Source organism: Grammomys surdaster, unplaced genomic scaffold (assembly GCF_004785775.1).
Source record: "Grammomys surdaster isolate TR1022 unplaced genomic scaffold, NIH_TR_1.0 126398, whole genome shotgun sequence".
Classification (NCBI taxonomy): domain Eukaryota; kingdom Metazoa; phylum Chordata; class Mammalia; order Rodentia; family Muridae; genus Grammomys; species Grammomys surdaster.
Window position 1 is genome coordinate 761,057 of NW_021621192.1, and position 19,893 is coordinate 780,949.

At 38.3% G+C, this 19,893-nt stretch overlaps 1 protein-coding gene across 1 annotated transcript in view; it reads left to right on the plus strand.

The window, feature by feature from the left end:
• Nucleotides 1-19,893, plus strand: part of Epha6 (EPH receptor A6) — a 900,945-nt gene that overhangs the window by 743,838 nt on the left and 137,214 nt on the right. The window contains exon 12 of the mRNA XM_028760223.1: nt 4,081-4,206. Coding sequence (XP_028616056.1) covers nt 4,081-4,206 — 126 coding nt within the window. The remainder of the gene's footprint in view (nt 1-4,080; nt 4,207-19,893) is intronic.

Genomic DNA, 19,893 nt, shown 5'->3' on the forward strand with positions numbered 1-19,893 from the left:
AGAGAGAGAGAGAGAGAGAGAGAGAGAGAGAGAGAGAGAGAGAGAGAAAGAGAAAGAGAGAGAGTCCAGAGTCCATTTAGTAGTAATGCATGTGTCTTCAGGCTGACCACTTGGGATCCATAGCTTATTAGAAAGTCTGCTCTTGGAGAAGAATGTCTTACTCCTCCACAAACAAAAACTTTAGCTCTTCATCTAGGAGTGGCATTCTTTGAGCTTTCCCCTTCCATGTGAGCATGTCAACCAGTGATGTCATTACGCAGATCTAATTTAGGTATTGTACTTTTTGAGGTTTCTTGGGTATAGCTTCCCTGTCATATATAGAAGACATTCTCTGGCAACAAACATCCTGGTCCCCTGACTCTTAAAATCTTTCTTTGCCTCTTCTACAGTAATCTTACTTTATTTAAGTGAGTGCTACTAGTATATGCAGACAGCGTTTTCCTTTTGATATTAGTACATTATATATTGCAAGAGCCTCCAACCCTCTAACTATTAAGCACCTATGATGACTTCCTTCATCCTAATTTATGATGTTCTAAGTGTACTAGAACCACTAAACCTTAGAGCCACTGTTCTAGTGAAAGATTCAAGAAACTATCAAGCCAGAAATACAAGTATTCATGCTATAAATATTTAATATTTACTCTTCTACTGTAAGTAAAACTGAAATTTAAAGAAATTGACAACTCTCATGCTATAGATATAGACATTGTGACTTCCAATACAGAATAAATTATTGATATGTTTCACAGTTAAAAAACGAAACTTGAAGGGAACAACTGGACCAATTGACTGAACCTGTTAAAGATCATCTTATATCAACTCACCTGTGTTAGTTACTTCTACTGTGGCTGTGAAATACTCAAGGAAAACAACTTAAAAACAGGAATAATTTATTTGTGCTTAAAAATTTCATCCTAGCTCCATGTGCTCAGACAGAATGTCATGTTAGTGGGCATATGGTAGAAGCTATCTATTCTTTATCTCTTAGTGTGTAGGGAACAGAAAGAGAAAGGCAACAAAGGTCTAAGAGTAAGATATTCTTCCCAAAGACCTATTCCAAGTGATTTAATTCTTCCAGCTAAGTGTCGCCTTTCAAAGTTTCTAGAAAGTTCCCTAATAACTCCACCTACTGGGGAACAAACCAGTGAAAACAAATAAATGGAGGGAAATTTTGTATTCAACCCATAACAATTCTGAAAATTTGATTCCCTATGAATGAAGAAAATGATACAATTATCACATAATGCCTGATATCAGCTGAATGTGTATCCATGCACAGAACTTTTACGGAGTTCTATTAGCTTTTTTTAAAGTGACATTTCTTTAAGAAACAGACACTACAATGAATAAAAGACTTTTTTAACTACAGTAAAGAAACATAACAAAGCCATCATGAAAGGTGCAGTAAGTCTAGGGGAAGGAAAACTGCTATTAGGTATGACAGCTGTCACAATAGCACACAGTAATCAGTGTAATCGGAGCAATAAAGTAGTATTTGTATTTAGGTCTTTCCAAGGAGTTAAAATAATGAGCTTCTTTCCTAAATTGGTAGTTTTTATGGTGTTCTCAAAAATAGTAAATACAAGTCAACATCTAGAAATGTGCACCATATTTAAATTACTCAGAGACACTGCTCTGAATAGAATAGCTTCGCTTTAAGTTGTTTTCATGGTCATTTCATTTATATCTTTTTATTCATTGTTCTGTGTGACTAAGTTACTCTTTTCCCTACGATCGAATATACTTGAACCAATATTTCTATTACTTGGTTTTAATAAATCATTGTCAGCTAAACTTTTAGTTTTAATATACTCATAAAACCTATGCCACTTTAGTTGTCATAGTATATAATAGAATCTGTATTTCTTGCCATTATTTTTTCCATTATAGCAGTACCATTTCTTTTGTGACTTTAAATAAGAATGCTATGCAAATACGTAAGATTACATCCACCTGGCATTCAGTGAAATGCCAACATTAGTGACTAGTGTTTTCCAGAAAACACTATGCAGAAAACACTGCAATATAAAAAATGCCTTCTATAGGAGAAGAACTTAAACAGGAGCTATTTGTCATCAGTGATGAATGCTCCATGCAGTCACAAGAAGAAATGAATGTCTTTCACTGCTCTTTGAAGTTTTGACTGAACACTCTCTGGTCTCCTCCTGGGTATGTGTGACACATGTCTTTCTTAATGTTGAAAGCACTTCAGCTTTGCTATTAGATCAGACACAAGTTCAGAGATGCTTCCAACTTTAACTTATTTTTGGTAAAGATTCTGTGTTGAAAACAGTATTAGTGACTACTTGTCTTTCTGATGTGACCAAATGCCTGAGAGAAAAGAAAGAAAGAAGTTGATTTTGCCTTATAGTTTGAGGAGATATAGCCCCTTCTGGTTGAAGAAGGAGCACAGCTGTAATGGTATAAAGGAGCTAATCACAGTACTTCTGCAGTGTAGACTGTAGACAGGAGCTGAGGCCAAACTTCAGTCTCTGGGCTCCCCCACTGTGATTCACTTCTTCAAGCAAAACTCTTTCTTTAAAGTGTTCCACAATTTTCTAAAACATCACTAACTAGCTGGTGGCCTAGTAGTGTCCAAGGACAAAGGTCTGTGAAAAATACTTTATACTCAAACCACAAGACAGAATAAAATCTCTTCACAAATATGGGACTTTCTAAACCAGAGCATGGGAAGACTCTACCTCTCGGACACCACAATTCCTTACCCTAATAGGCTTTCTAGAGGCATAAATGAGATAGATGCCCTCAGTGAACTGTGCCTCCTGTGATCAACTAGAATTTCACTTTAGATTGCCCATCTGGATTACCAGAGTTGTCCACTCACTAATATTTAGTGAACATCAAATTTTCTTCAGAGTGTTTATATTGTCTTCAAGTCATTGAGGTACCAATTTTTAATGTTTTAATTTAGCATGTAATTTTCCAACTCATATACAAAGGATAGCAATCTCTCAAGTAGGGATTTTTTGTTGTTGTTCTTTATTTCCACTCCACAGTGGAGTTTGTCCTTGGTCAACACTGTGACATCACTTCACATTTCTAGACCTCAGTTTGTTAGTTTGAGGAACACTGGTCCTTGATGAAAGTGCTTTTCTTCACTAATATCCTTCTGTTCAGAGACTCATTATGTAATTTGAGCAGTAATTTTCCAAACATTTTACTGTTGTTTTACTTCATAAAAAGATAAAGGAAAATGGTTCTGCCTTTGTAAACTCTCATCATGTCCCTAACAAACATGTGTGAAGAATTAAGAACAGTGGTGTATGTTTACTGTTTTATAAGTATTTTTAAATATGCATAAATATAAAATGCTATGCTTATTTTAGTCAATGGTATTGATACCTACAGAGCAAAGAACTGTTGAATTTTGACACAACATAGCTTTCAGATGTTATTGGCACAATTTTCTGCATATTTATCATTCATGCAGTTGTGGAAAATGCAGATGATATCAGTGACTGACATTCCTGTCTGCCTCGTCACTTCATAGCCTGACTCTTAGAACTGAATATAGATTTAGAAACTTTGAGCTAAATGTAGTTGTGCATAACTTTAATACCAGTACTGGAGAGACAGAGACAGGTGAGTATCTATGTGTTTGAGGCCAACCTGATCGACATAGAGAGTTCCAGGCCAGACCAGGTAGCATAGTAAGACTCTGTCTCAAAAGAGAGGAGAGAAGGAGGAAGAGAGGGAAGAAGGAAGGGAGAGAAAGTGGGGGAGCAGAGAGTGATGGGGGAGGGGAGGAGGGATAAGGAGAGAGAGGGAAAAGAGAGGGGGGAGAAGGAGAGGGGGCAGGTGTGAGAAGGGAAGAGAGAGAGGGAGATTTTACTATAGCACTCAACAGGGTGATATAACTAGCAAGAAGAGCTTTCTTCTCAAGAATAGAATGATGTTATAAATCTATGGGGAAAAAAAAAAAACTATAGCCCAATCCGTTAATTTCATAACTTTCTTGTGAAGTTTATTGTAGTTATTGATTTGAGGTTTAATCGAATGCAAATAACTTTCCCATGAGTAAGACTTTGTTTGACGTCAATTTTTATCTTTTCCAAGGATCCTTCCCGGCGATTGGGGTGGAAGCCTTCTGCCCCAGCTTCCTAAGGGCTGGGTTTTTAAATGGCATCCAAGCGCCACATCCAGTGACTGCAGGAGGCTCTCTGCCCCCCAGGATTCCTGCTGGTAGGTACCCCAAGTACACATCTCTACCACCTACCACCACATGAACCAATAGAACTCCTTTCACAGTTGATGGAAGAATAATACAAAAATGAAAACTTCTAAAAGATGTTGAGAAGAAATGGAAATGACTCTTTGCAATATATCCTGCACATTTGTAATATCTAGTTCTATGGAAACAGAATCAAAGGGGGTAAAGCGATTGGTACCCCAAGTGCCCCCTCAGCATAGGGTTTACATAAGCAATCACCAGACCCATCTTGCCACTTGGAATGGACCACAAAAGAGAATTGAAAAACTAAGTATGCTGACAGAAAGTGTAATTGGGCAAGTCTATAGAGATTTAACTAAAGTTCTATTTCGCTAAAGGAAAATGATTTGGAAAAAAAGCCAGCAACCAAAAAAAAAAAAATTGGAAGAAATTTTTGAGATAGAAAATTAATATTGACCCCTTCCTTTCAATAGTAATCTGACCAAAATAATGAGAAAAAGGGAAAAATATATCTAACATTCTGAACTGCAATCTCAGGATTTAGTAAGCTCTTTTGTGAGTTATTCAGGGAACTGTCTTTCACAAATCTTTGTTTCCCATCATTCAGTGAAATCTGGAGCTTCTCCCACACTATACCTAAATTATGCAGACCTATTTTGCACTTATGTGAATGTTGACTTCTGATATCTTTAATAAAAATTCTTGTGTATTTATCATAAGTAATAGTATTGTATAAATTATGCTAGTGTGGTAATGTATCCAAGAGAGCTTGCCCACTCAACAGGGTAATGGGATACTTGGCACGACTGGAAATTCTAATTTTTCAAAAGTCCCAAGATGTGCATTTATTTGCTTTCTCTTAACATCATGCCAACTACTCTTGCAATTACTCTGATTTTTCCCTCTTGCCTTAATATCTAAAAATCAACTAACAGTAAATGTGCTTTCATGTCCTTTACTTTAGTGTTGTTCTTTAATGCTGTGGATAGAGAATTTATGGCTCACAGTACTAGTGATAAAAGTAGAAACAAAAATGATGTAAGTTAAGATTAGGAATTTTAGTTCTGATGATGTTCTGCCCCGTTTATCTCTTGAGAAACATATTGGTGAGAATGGGCTGGAGAACTCTTACTGTCGTTGCCAAAGCAAAGGAGGAAATGTACATCAACTAAGCTCTCAGAACTAATTACTGGTGATGTAGACAACACAGCCCTCACCGCAAACAGAAATGGTTTAAAATGGAAACAAAGATGAGTGACCATGGCCCAGGACCACATACTTAGGATGCCCAAATTCCATGTTTCAGCGAAGCAGTCATTTAGTGAAGGTTTTTCTCAAGATTTATTTCTTTTTATTTTATGAATATGAGTGCTTTTTCTGCATGTATGTCAATGCACCACAAGTGCCTGTTGCCAACAGAGACCAAAGAAATTGTCAGGTCTTCTGGAACTGGAGTTGCAGAGGGTTGTGAGTGCCATGTGGGTGCTGAGAATTGAACCCAGATCCTCGGCAGGAGCAGCAAGTATCTTGAATGTATAAGCAATCTGTCTACCCCTTTATGAACTTTTATAGTAACAAAGCAAAGAAAACTATAAATAAGGATACTTTTTAAAGGCATCACAGCATAGATAGGCTGTTACATCAAAGTGGAGGGACTACTACAAACCTCACATGTTATCCAACAGTGTTCTTAGCTTTTAGGTTGGTAGAGAGTCTGTTTTACATACAAGAAGGATTTATTGAAGTGCAAGAATATTAAGTCACACACAATGTGGACAATAAAGAATTACTGGGAAAGATAACTCAAGTCATTTGGTTTAGGCCTGCAACTTCTCTGATGTTGCAATGAGTCAACCTGCTCTGCAAAACATTCAGTGTATGTGTGGTTTCTTTCTGGAAAATTACTTTACACTGTAATTTTGTAAATATAGCTCCAGTTTATATAATTAATGCCTCACTGATTAGAATTAAGTCAATATACCCAATTTGTACTTCAGTAGTTTAATCCTTAATATTAGTCCAGAAGACCTGACGCTCTCTTTGGTCTCTGTGGGCAGCAGGCACTCGTGGTACATTGAATTTAGATATATCTGGCAGAGATGATATTATGAAGTTTAACAGTGATTTGAATTATTCAGCAATACTAGCAAAAAAATTGAAATAGCCCTTGTCATTTAGACACTGGGAATGACAGAAAGAAGATGATATTTCCACGACACAAACAGAAAAAAAGCCCCTTCCTGAGAAGGATCTGAGAGAGCGCACCCCAACAGTCTATTCTTCTAGGCTTTAAGCCAAATCTGCCTCCAGCTTTCATAGGAGAAAAAAGCTCCATTCAGTTTCCATGACTTACATACAAATCAGGTGAAACAAAATTTTTGCATAAAACATTTATAGATCTCAACTTGTTCCTGTTCCTTCTATCTGAAATTAACTCAGCTCGCTCTTCCTAACTTAAAACTCTCTCATAAGTGATCCCTGTACATTTTCTCCCCTAACAGCAAGGGCTGCCATATTTTCAAAGGTAATTTGTATTTTTTTCTCATTCAACTCTAGCTAATTTCCCAAGAATTTCCTTCGTGTAATCTTGTCTTAAGAGAAGTAATGCAATCATCACATGAAGTTCTTATTGTTTCTTATATTTAATACAATGAAGTTTCCCTTTGTTGTATAATGCTGAAGGAATGCTCCTTCAGGGTTAGGATATTAAACCAAGGACAGGAAGCATGTTCTCTCCCCATCGCTATCAGGACACTCTTAGAACCAGCTGAAGGGCAATGCCTGCTGGGTGTCTACTAATTGATTATATGCCACAGAACTTGGCAGTCCCTTAAGATATTTCCTGTGTCATTGATGTATTAGCAAATCTGTTCTAGTGCAGATGTTAATTTGGTTCCCGTTAATCAAATTCAAATGAGATACTCAAGTATGTTTTGTATAGAAGTATTGATCCTTTGTATCCCATCACAGCCTGCTATGAAGCAACAGTATTTCTACAGTCTTTACTTCTATCCCATAACTTCCATCTTAGAGCAACCACTGGGTGATGACAGGGAAAACAGGCAAGCTTGTCAGTATTTGTGTAACAACAGTCAATCATTTGTGAGTTTCTTATTTTAAAAGGGTTATTTCTCGGAGTCTAGGGTAGAGAGAAACACTAGGATATGTTAGCTAATGCTAAATTACATGGAGAAGCAAATAGGACCTTTAAATAGGTTCGTTCAGACTAAAATAAGCGTGGAAAATCTCCCTACTATTTCGTCTGTGGTTAATCTTAGTAGTCGATGTTACTCGGGAGGAGCATCTCAGTTTGCCTGTCTGTACCATGAATATGACTCATCTTCTCATTTGCCTTTGAGAGTCATCATCATGTGATGTGTGCTAGGTTCAGAGGAAATGGCCGATTTGGTTAGACTCTTTCTTTGTTTACCTGGAACTGAGTAACAATATACATCTGGGCAACTCAGTGATTCAAACACAAGTTGTGCAGTTTTTTGATACTATAACTAATACTGTTTAATATCACTTGTTTATTTTCTCAAAAAGAGATTTTAATCACTCTTAAATTCAAAGATCTAAACTGTTGTACATCTGTATTCCTGCCCCTTGGCTAGCTACAATAAATGGGTTAACAACCTGGCTTTGTGTAAGTCACTAATATTTCAACTGTATCATTTTCAGTCCAGAGTAAATATTAAAACAGCACCACAACCCACTTAACACATGTCAAGATTTTCCTTTCTCTACTTCATGTGAAATGCTATCTGATACAGAGTTGGGGAAAGTATTTTATGCACTGTTATCCAATCTAAAAGTTTTTTTTTAGAAATATACACTTTAGGTGTTCAAATTAAATAATGAGTGATAAGTGTGAAGTCACAGGAAGCCTTGTGCCTGGTGGCAATGATGCTCTTAGCTGTGGGCACACACAGAGGTTGCAGAAAAGAAATAACATGAATGATTATGACTAGGCTGCAGGTTTGAATGGCGTAAAGAATATGTTAAGGAAATTTAACATGAACTCAGTACACCATGGGAAATCAACAGTGGGAAAGTAAGTATACATTAAATTTTAGATGTGATCAAACAGTGGTTCAGAAAAAGAAATCAAATTAAACCATTTGGCTTCTTCATATTTTCAGGCGTGCTAAGAGGCTGTGGGAAGTGGGGTAGGGGCAGGGATTTTGGCCTGAAACATTTCAAACCCAGTCACTTACAGCAAACCAACTTCTACTTGAAATAGTTCTCCCGATGGTGGTGACTATTAGATTAATTTTCTAAAGAATATACAAAAATTGCCTTATTTTAATAACATGTCATGTACTTCATATAAATATACTTTATACAATATACTTTATAAGTAGGAGCTTTTCAGGATGAAAATCTCCCATTACTCATCTGCTCAGTAGTTTGCAGTAGCAAGTATTGCCAATTACCCAGGATGAATTACATGTGAGAATGTGCATGTTCCTGCTTAAATCAAGAACTGAAGGGAACTGTAAAAGATGGAAAGTGTGAGGACAAGTTCAAATAAACCACTCAAATGTCCCACAGGAAAAAAAAAAGATACCCCTTTCTCTGTAGTACTAACTTCCGGTTTCTCCCTTCCTTGTTAGAAGCGTGCCTTCACCCCACAACACACACACACACACACACACACACACACACACACGTCAGTCCCCACTTGTGTTATTCTTTCTTTAAATCTCTCTTTCTCTAAAGCTTTGGCAGTTTTAGGCCTCAGAAGAATGACATCTAAGATGGGAAACCAATTTGCAGACTCTGGCAGGTCTAGTCAGGCACCCACGGTTGCTGCTGCCTCCTGTAAGAGAACCACTGAAGGACAGGGTCACAGGTGGAATAACAGTATACCCAGCCATCAAAGCAAAAGGAAGATAGCATCTATGACTGCACTGCTAATCCATTAATGTAAAATGCCCCCTTTACATGTTTGCAACATTGGTAGAGCTAGGTTCGAGGAGGTTTTGTTAAAGGACCCACTTAGGATGTATTTTACAATCAATGCCAGATCAAAATCTAGGTTGTACTTTTGTCGGCTTGCGTATTGTTCCAAGTCAGTGGGCTTTAAAGAATCAGTGCATGCTCTGATTGTTGGAATTGACTAAGGAAGTGCCCCAAAAGTGAGGAAACAATTAAAAATCAAACTTCAAAATATTATTTGGAATTTTTAGAAGTAAGAATAGGAACATACACCAAGTTGAAGATGTCATTAAAAACCTGCGGATATTAGGCTTGAGAAACATTAACGCAGTTCATGAACTGAAGGAATCCTATGCGCAAGTCACCCAATAGAGTGGGACTGCTGTTCTTATTTGTTGTCAGAAAGTGAGGCTGGTCTTTTGTAACATGAATGCATGGTGGTGCTTTAGCTTCATCCCCATACCCAACACTGAAAAATAAAGGGAAATTAAAGGCTATACCATAGAATCTCTTCCCCCTAAAGATGAGTACACGTTCGTATGCCAACATTTGTAAGCTTCAGGGGTGAGTGTGTCTCCAGGCAGCAGAAAGCTCAAAAAGGAAGCACTTGGTTCTGCAGAACTAGATGATCTTCTTTCAACACTCGGCTCAATGTTAGAGCTGAGCATGGCTGCCATTATATTGTGGCGGGAGGTATTCGAAAAAGCAGCTGCAGCTACATGACCAGCTAGCTCCAGGCCGCCGCCATGTTCCCTCACTAAAGGCGGCACTGGCCAGAGGCACCAGCCTGGGACCCACCAGACATTGGCATGGCTGTTGTCGCCACTGGTCAGCTCCGTGGAGTCCATAGCTCTATGCCTGGGCCCTGGGCCAGCTCCACCATCCTCATAATACTCTGCTTAACTCCAGACAATAACCACCATCCTTGTGGTACCCGGTAGAAATAAGACTCTTAATGTTTAAGATTAACCAAATAGATTTATATATCAGCAAATACTCAATACACAAGGTGCCACTCAATTAGAATTGTTAACCCAATTAACTAACCATGATATGAATAACTACCCTAGACTGCTAGAGAGACTTGGACATCCGGACATCCGCGAACATGTTGTCTCCTCTCTTCTCCTTCCTCCTTCTCCCGCTCCCAAACTTTTTTCCATCTACCTCCCCTTCTACCGCCCAATCACCAGCTCTAGCCTTTATTTTACAAATTAAGGTGGGCAGAAGGTTCACAAAGTCACCTGTATACTGATTCACTCTTGTCTGCAGCCCCTCCCAGAAAGGTGGAATTAGCATCAAAATACGAGGCCATAGACCGATAGTACATTAAAATGGGAAAAGGGGGCTGCACAGTGCGTTTGATAGCAAACTCTTGAACACGCTTTGAGTTTTTTCTTGTCTGCCAGAGAGTACATGAGAAATCTTAAAAGAGCCTTTAAATAATACCTCATCCATTTATGTGCGACTCTTCAGGATCTTTAAAAAGCTTTACCCTTTGACCTTAGCTAAGCCTTCTTATTAACATAAAAGCTTCTTTTTATCTTACTATCATTAGAATAAGTTTGAATCTTACATAGTTATTTAAATTCTCGCTAAAAAACATATCTGGCACCTTGAGAGCTTGTTTATCATTATAGATTATGCCATTTATTTTTGGTTCTATTTGAAAACATGGTCAATTCTTGTCAAAGAAATCATTTTCTTCTTACAAAGAAAAATTCTAAGCAGCCTCCAGCCATTTGCTAATTTAGCTGAGTCTCTATGTGAATCAGCATTTAATCTTGTCATTGACTAGGGTTGTTTTGTAAGTATGTTTTCTCCCTAATTAGAAACACCAAAGGAACCAGCCTGCTCCTCTTTTCCTTCAGATTGCCAGTTCCCTCAGGGTAGAATGCATGCCCTGTTGGGCAGCTGGGCCACTTAAAAACATGAGTAAGAGGGAGTCAGCCCTGAACCCAGTAAGTCTCCATTTGGCGCTCATTCTTCGGCTTTGTAGGGCAAAGCACAGTGGAAGCTGCACTCTGACCCAGTGTGGGCTTTCCTCAGTTCTTTGCAGGGAGTGTTCTTAACTAAACTGAGCTTTGAGAAGGAAAAGCTTAAAATCTTGTAAAAAGTTGCAGCAAAGATTTGGATATAAATAGGAACTCTCTCCAGGTGTGGAGAGAGAGTAGTCAGTGATCTAATTACGTGTGATGCATCTAGCAATTGTTTTCTCCTTATAATTAAAAGTTCATCAGAAATACCCTGTGTAGATGGTATTATAGGCAGCGATCTGAGTCTGTAGGGCACCTGCCGGAGTGTCTCAGGAAACTTGTTGAAATAATTCAGGCTCTTATGTCCAAGGGCAATGAATTGGGCAAGCATGTAGCTAGAAATAGAAATAAAGACAATTTTTTAAGGGAATATATTATCCAGGATAAGTGTGAGCTAGCAAGCTGAGTGAAGAGAGCTTGCTCCAAAAGCTCTATGCAGGAACTACATGACCCTTTACGGATCATCCACAGAGCACCATAAACACAGTGGAAGCAAACAATTAAAACTTAGGCCATGGAACTAAACAGAGAGCTCTCAAAGGGGAAAAAATGGGAATAGCCAAGAATATCTTTAATGCTCAAAGTCCTTAACTGCAAACTTAATCTACCTTAGGAGCTTATCTAGATTTTATGACTAAGAATATAAAACAAATGACAATGTTGAGGACACAGAAACAAGGAACAATTATTGACTATTGGTGAGCATACAAACTGGTAGCAGCAGGAGGATAGGGTAGAGGAGGGGGTATGGAAAAGGATAATTAATACTGTATGTTAATTTGGAGTAGTTTTCTCAGGCCTCTATTCTACCATACTAGAATATAGTGAATATATACAACAGAGATTTGTTTTATTTTAAATTTCCTAGAGATTTTTTTTTCTGATGGGAATGATACAGAAAACTGGATAACTATATAACACATCACTTATGTAACTGAAAGACAGTTTGGAAGTCAGAAGTACAACATGCTATCACCAGTGGGAAATGGAGAGCTTTCTGCTAGCCTTTTAGGGACTCTTAAAAGATTTCAGAATGTAACAGCACCTCCATTGCCTTCCCCAGAGGAGCTGAAAAAAATATTTTTACATTGCCACTCTTAAAAGTTTCCATAAATATCCCCTTGCAAGTGAAATTGCAAGTGTGAAATTTCATTTGCTTAAGTCCCCTATGAGAATGTGAGGAAAATTACTTTTAAAAATCAATGTACAATGCAGGTTTGAGACGATTATGATAAACTGATGCCAGGGGTACGGGTAAAAAAATATCTCAAGCTTTTCTAGTCGTTTTTCTCTTTATCACTTACTTGCTGGTCGTATATAACTTGTCTATAAAAATCTTTGTAGCCACAGAAGTACACCATCTGTAATTTCTTTTCCAAATGTTTCTATAGAAAGGTGTAAAGGTTTAGGGTGACATTATATGCTTTCCAAATGACTAACGAAGACTCTAGTGTTATTTCAAGGCTCATCAAGATAGACAAGTATTTGGACTCTGAAAGTTGTTAAGGCCTGGCTTTGCTGCTTAGACTCTAAGTACATCAATAAGCTCATTCGTTAAACCGATCTAATAATTGCCTTCACAACAGAAATGCTATCAGAATGAACTTAGTTAAAGAAAATTGTTGTCCTTAGGACAATGCCCAACACATTAATAAACATACAAATGTTATTTATTATGTCTATTATGATTAAATTAGGACTTACATGTAGTATGTATTTCTAAATTATTTATCAAAAACAAAATATTTTTACCTAAAAAAGGCCCAGGGATATGGTTCAGCAAGTAAACTAAGTTACTTGCAAGTCTGAGGATGCTCAGTTTAGATCCTTAAAATCCACATTAAAAGCCAAGGATGGGTGTGGCTGGAGAGACAGCTCAGAGGTTAAGAGCATTTGATGTTCTTTATTGGAATTCAGTTCCCAGCACATATGTTGAGTGGCTCAAAACTGCTCTTAACTATAGGTACAGGAAGTTTGATGCCCTCCTCTGTTTTCTGAAGGCACCAACATGAATGTACACACACACAAACACACACACACACACACAGAGAGAGAGAGAGAGAAAGAGAGACAGGCAGACAGACAGACAGAGACACAGAGAGAGACAGAGAGACAGTGACAGAGAGATACAGACACATATATACGCTTTTAAAAATTAAATAGTAATTCTTAAATAAACTGTCCAAAGATAAAAGGCCTATGGTTAAAATTTTGTGACATTAAAATGTCCGTGCATTCCACTTCTAGAGAAAGGCAGCATATCATTAGGCATCTTTAGCAGTCACCTCTATTGTCTATGTGACAATACTAGACAAGAAGAACTTTTTTGCCTCTATGGTAATTTCTAACAGGAAGAACATTCCTGAGTAACGAAGGAGCTTGTTGATTCAGACGGCATGTCTCTGCTCACTAGAACAACAGAAAACACAGTTCGGTTGGGGGTTTTGTTGTTCTTGTTCGTCTTTTTGACTGATTGGTTTTTTTTTTATATTCACATCACTCATTTCCACTTAACGAAATCCAAACTAAGAACTGTTTTTGTTTTCATGAATATGGGTCCTTCTGTCCAATATCTACTCAGTTGTTTGTATCTCTAGATGCCACGCTTCATTCTCGAGCATTTCTCCAAGAACACTGGGATCACCTCTAAAGTTTAAAAAAGGAAATGAAGAGAAACATGGAACAAAGCTTTACTGGGTTATTAATAATCAAGACTTTAGACCTGTCAACAAAGTATGAAGGACACATGCAGCTAGTGAGAGAAGAATAAGAAACTCCTTCTAGTAGAAACTGTTTTTCAGAAACTCATATAGTATGATATTAAATAAATAAATAGCCACCTTATGAGAAACAATTTTGTTTTTAAAGCAGGTGCAGACCTGTTGGTTTCAGCTATACAGAATTTCAGTGAACCTTTGGGGCAATCAGGAAAGCTCCTAAATATACTGTCCTCGGTCATTTTCAGTAATAAGCCTACTTAACTATGAAAAACATTCATTAGCTTAAGATCTTCTAGTAGCCAGACTGGAGGTAATATATAATGGAGATGTATGCACTCATTCCTTCATGCTGTTGCTGGGTGATTCTATATTTAGTATTGTATACTTGGATCATTTTTCTCACTGCTGTAACCAAATTCCTGACAGGAAGTAACTTAGGGGAGTGTTACTCTCACCAACTATTCAAAGGAAGAGAGTCGATTATAAAGCTAAGGCATGGCAGTCTGTGAGCGGCTGCTCTCATCTTGGCAGATCAGGAAAGAAAACAACAAAACACTTGTGCACAAGTTTCTTTTTCCTCTTGTTCTTCTTGGTGCATTTGCGCTCCTCGCCTCTAGGGATGCTGCTGCCCACATTAGAGGCAGGTCTTTCTGAAAACACCCTCAGCAACACAGTTGAAGGTATGCTTCATTAACGCCGGAAGTATTTCTTAGTCCAACCAAGATGGTGATCAAAAATTCCACTTCTTTTTAAGTTGACAACCCAGCACATCTCTGTAAATTGTAACACCCAAGTGTTTGTTTCTATGTATTTTCTGATGCAAAATCCATTTAATCTATCTCAAAGACTCTCCTTAAATGCTAGGAAGGATGTGAGAAAAAGATTTTTTTTTTTTTTACTGTTCTTGGGATTAAATTGGTCTAGACACAATGAAAATAACTATGGATGTTTTCAAAAGCTAAAAATAGAAGCAGCATCAGCCTGAAGTATACAAGGATTTATACCCAGAGAACTCAACGGCAATTCACTACAGAGAGAGCTGCACATCTCAACCTATTGCAGGAGCTAAGTCATGAAATCAGCCGACATGTTTATCAACAGATGAATGAGGAAAATGTAATTTATATACACAAACGAGTTTTCTTCAGTCATAACCGACAATGAAATTATGTTATACACTAGAAAATGAATGCAATGTGGATCATCTCAGTAAGCAAAGAAAAGTCAGATACAGACAAGACAACACACACTTTCTCTCATTTGTGGGTCTTAGAAAATGTTTCTTTTCTTAGGACATCCATGTTGATTGATGATCTATTATGAAAGCAATGAAATTTACAGAAAATTGATGAATTTAGAATGTACACTATCGCCAGGCGGTGGTGGCGCATGCCTTTAATCCCAGCACTTGGAAGGCAGAGGCAGGCGGATTTCTGAGTTCGAGAGTTCAAGGCTAGCCTGGTCTACAGAGTGAGTTCCGGGACAGCCAGGGCTACACAGAGAAACCCTGTCTCAAAAAAAAAAAAAAAGAATATACACTATTAAGTGAGGCCACTCAATCAGAAAAAAATGGAAACAGAGTATGTATGACTGTACATAAAAATATTATGAGTGTGTGTAAAGTATAATATTTAGAAAAGAGAGCAGGAAAAGGTAATATTAAGTGATGAGAAAGTACTGAATGTGGGCAAAAGGACACATGGGACATGTAAGACGGCTGTAGGATTCTGCTATTGTGTGTGTGTCTATATGTGAGTGAATGAGTGTTGTGTGTGTGTATCTGTGTGTGTCTCTATGTGAGTAAAAGTATATGTATCTCTGTGTATGAGTATGTGTATCTGTGTATCTGTGTGTATCTCTATGTGTCTGTGTGAGTATGCATGTGTCTGTGCCTGTGATCTCTGCATCTGTGTGTAAGTGAATGAGTGTGTGTGTGTATGTATCTGTGTGTGTCTCTGTATGAATGAGAGTATATGTATCTCTGCATGTGAGTATGTATATCTGTGCATGTGTGTATATGTCGTCTATATGTCTATATGTATGTGTCTATGTCTCTGTGTGAGTGAAAGTATATGTATCTCTGTATGTCTGTGTATAAGTGAATGAGTGTGAGTGTGTATCTCTATGTCTCTGTGTGAGTATATGTATCTCTGCGTATGAGTATGAGTGAGTATGTGTGAGTATGTGTATCTGTGTCTGTGTGAGTGAAATGAAAGAAGAAGGGAGACTAGAAGATAAGACCAGCCTGGTGGGAGGAGAGAAATTGTGAAGAGGAATCATAGAGGTTAATATGGTCAAAGTACATGATAAACTTGAGAGAAGTTGGCTATATAAAAGTAGACCCTACACAGTGAATATAGACTAATTAAAAATAACAGGAAAAAAACAGGTCACATGTTTCCAATATGGAATATTATTCAGTTCTAAATAAAAAGTCCGATAACAATATTTCCTAGAAGATGGACAGAGTTAGAATGTGTAATATTGAGAAAGGTCACCCAGTGTCAGAAAGAAAAACACTATATGTTCTTCCTTATATGTGGATCCTTATATCTTCCTTATACGAGTTATACATGTATATAAATAAGCAAATGCACATGTGATTATAGTATAAGATAAAAAGAAACAGAGGAAGTATAACTTTAAAAAGACAAAACACTCACCAGTGAGTTCACAAATACAAGGGACTTTGTGTACGTACTTTGGATGCTTTCTCAAGGTTTAGTACATTTTAATGCTACATAAGCCCTTAAATGGGAAGTGTCCACATAAGGAGCTGCTCAGCACTCGGTAGCCTGGATTTTAAAATATATTTTCAGTAAGTATTTCTATAGACTGTATTTCTTCTTCAGTACTGCTGAATTTACCATCTTTTAATTTTTTAAAAAGACTCTTTGTTACTCCAATCCGAAGAGTGTGGAGACTATTAGAAGCTTGCCATTCGGGCTCTGCTTCCCCATTGCAACCAATGGATCCTGAGAGGGGAAGGGAGGCGGGACTTCCAGGAGTGGAAGGACCGCAGGCTCCATAGCTGCAAGAACAGACTCTCAGGTGGCAGCTTCTGGGAGATAGCTCAGTGTAATGAGAGGAACAAAGGCTATTTAAACATTTGGGGTGTGGGTAGGGGCTTTCAGGGTGAGTATACTTTATTGGTCTGGGCCAAGGAGGAATTCCGGGGGCTACTGGATATGACCATATAAGGGATGAAGAAGTTTAACCTGGCTGCTGGAGACTTGACCTCCTCTAATGAGACAATGACTAGAACACAGAGCTACACGCACCCCAGGACACACAGGCCAGGGGCAGGGAGTGGGGAAACAGTCCTACTCATGTCATCAGGACAAGATTTCTGGGACATGCCTCAATCCTATTCTTGCTCCAAACTTCTTCTGTCCCTCCCCGCCCCACCCCCACAGCTCCCTGGCCCCACAGAAGCACATTTAAAATACCATATTTTTAAAAAAAAAAAAATTCTGGGAATACTGATTTATTGTCCCAGCAACTCAAAGAGTAACATGCCACATATTTGTAAACACTGAGAAATGTCTTTATTTGTTCCACTGTATATTGTAACTCTAAATTTTATCATTGTTGAGAAATAAATATACAATTTGTAAAAAGATGGTTTTAATTGAAATAAATTTATATAACTTCCCTTTTCTTTTTCTAGCTCTCCCAGGTACCCTTCCTCCAACTCCCCACAACTCTCAAGTTGACGTCTTCCTTTTCCTTGATTATTATTGTTATATACACACATATGTATTATGTATGTATGTATGTATGTACATATGTGTGTGCGTACAAATTTGTAAGTACACCCATTAAGTCCATTTGTGTTGTTTGTGTGTATGTGACTTCAGGATTGCCCACTTTGTACCAGACAACCAAAAAGGAAGCATCCTGGGAAGAGGCTAATTCTCCTCCCAGCAGGCATTAGTTGCCTGTAGCTCTTTGTCTAGGGGAAATATACAATTTTTTTTTAATTTAAAAAGTAGAACAACAGATTGCATGCTTCTAATACACAACAACAGGTTAACATTCCCATTCTAAAAGTCAGGAACAGAGTATGATAAGAAAACTAAGACCAAACCAGGATCAGAATCCAGCAGAGCAAACAACCAGAGCACACAGGAGCTATATCATCAGGGCGTCACGACACGACGACGGCATTGACAGCATCGACTGGTGCCTGGCTGCCATTGCAGCTCTGTTGCCGGTAGGAACTGAGATCCCACTTGGTTAGCTCCATTGAGTGCCTGCTGACCTCCCCATTGAATGGCCCACTTGTATGGCGTCTACATTATCCTAGCACAGCAATTGGGACTTAAGTTTCACCTTCACGGTTTCAATCAATGGCTTTTCAATTACTATTTGCAGAGAATCTGACCCTGGAACACATTGCCTGGCTTCGGTCACTTTCTAGACTATATAGGCATACTTCTACCACCCTCATCATTGCTTGCATTTTGTGTAAAAATGTAAGACCTACACCAAGTAACACCTACACTTTCACCTACACCCATTAACCTGCCTCACTTAAACTATAGTCATAGAGGCCTTAGTGATCCTCCTGCCTAACCATTGGAAAACACCTCTCCCGGAAACCTTTTTCTTTTCTTTTCCATTAATTTATTTAGTTACTTTACATTCGGATCTCAGCCCCCATCTCTGCCCAGTCTTCCCCTCACACAGCCCCTCCCCTAATCCTCCTCCCTTTCTCCTCTGAGAAGGAGAAGCCACCCCCTATACCAACCCATATCAATTCACTGAAAGACTAGACACATCCTCTCCCAAGGAGGCCAGAAAAGGGAAACAGCCAGTTAGGGAAACAGGATCCACAGAAAACAGAGTGAGGGACAGCCCCCACTACAGTTGTTGGGGAACCCACATGATGAACAAGTTTTATGAACATGTGATCTTCTGTGAGGTGGTGGGAGTGCAGGGGGTGAGTGCAGGGTGAAACCCATGTTGGTTGGTGGTTCAGTCTCTGGGAACTCCCAAGGGTACTTTGTTGGTCTTCTTGTGGAGTCCCTATCCCCTCCATGTCCCTCAATCCTTCCACCAACTCCTCTACAAGACTCCCTGAGCTCCGTCTAATGTTTGGCTGTGGGTCTCTGCATCCATTTTGGTCAGATTGCTGGGTGAATCCTCTCAGAGGACTGTTATGCTAAAGTCCTGTCTGCAAAGTATTCTATTATCTAATGAATTTACATTCATATCCTAAATCTCTTAGCGGGTGGGGTTTTGCAAACCAGGCTTTTCCCCAATTACCAGTATGAATTCTATGTTCTCTCTTTAGTAGCTGTAATCTCTTTAACAATTACAAATTGTTAAATGCTTTGTCTGCACCTGCCTTTACTGCAACTTTAAAGTTACTCGTCTGCCAAATTGTGCGTTTTTTATACTTCATTCTGCTCTCTTCAACTATATGTCTAAAAGCACTGAGCAGTAAACACAGATAGGATGCCACCTTTGAAGTCTTCTCTCCTAAACAACTAAGTTCATCACTTTTGAATTCAACTTCACTAGAATTTTTCAGAATACAGGCAGAATTGACAGAATAAAGATATCCTTTGCTAAAGTATAACATGAATGGCTTCCAGTTCAATTCCGGATAAAGTCCTCTTTGGAGGAAGTGTTACAAATGTTGGCAACACAGATGGAGCCAGAGATCACTGTGTTAAACAGAATAAACACTACATTCTCTCACTCCAGGGTGCAATAGAAACTGGTCCATCTCAGAGAAGCTGAGAGAAGGACAGTGATTACCAGAAATCTGGGATCAGTAACAGTGATTGAGTAGTAAGTGGATAGAAAATTGTATAGGAGCAAGAAATTCTGATGTGTTACAATGTAGTAACCTGAATAGAGAGAATGATGACACACTGTATGTTTCAAAACATTGGGAAAGGATTTTTGAATGTTTCCTTTATTAAAAACGCACAAAGTTTAAGGCAACAGATACTTTATTCTTAATAAAATATTACACAATGTGTGTTCG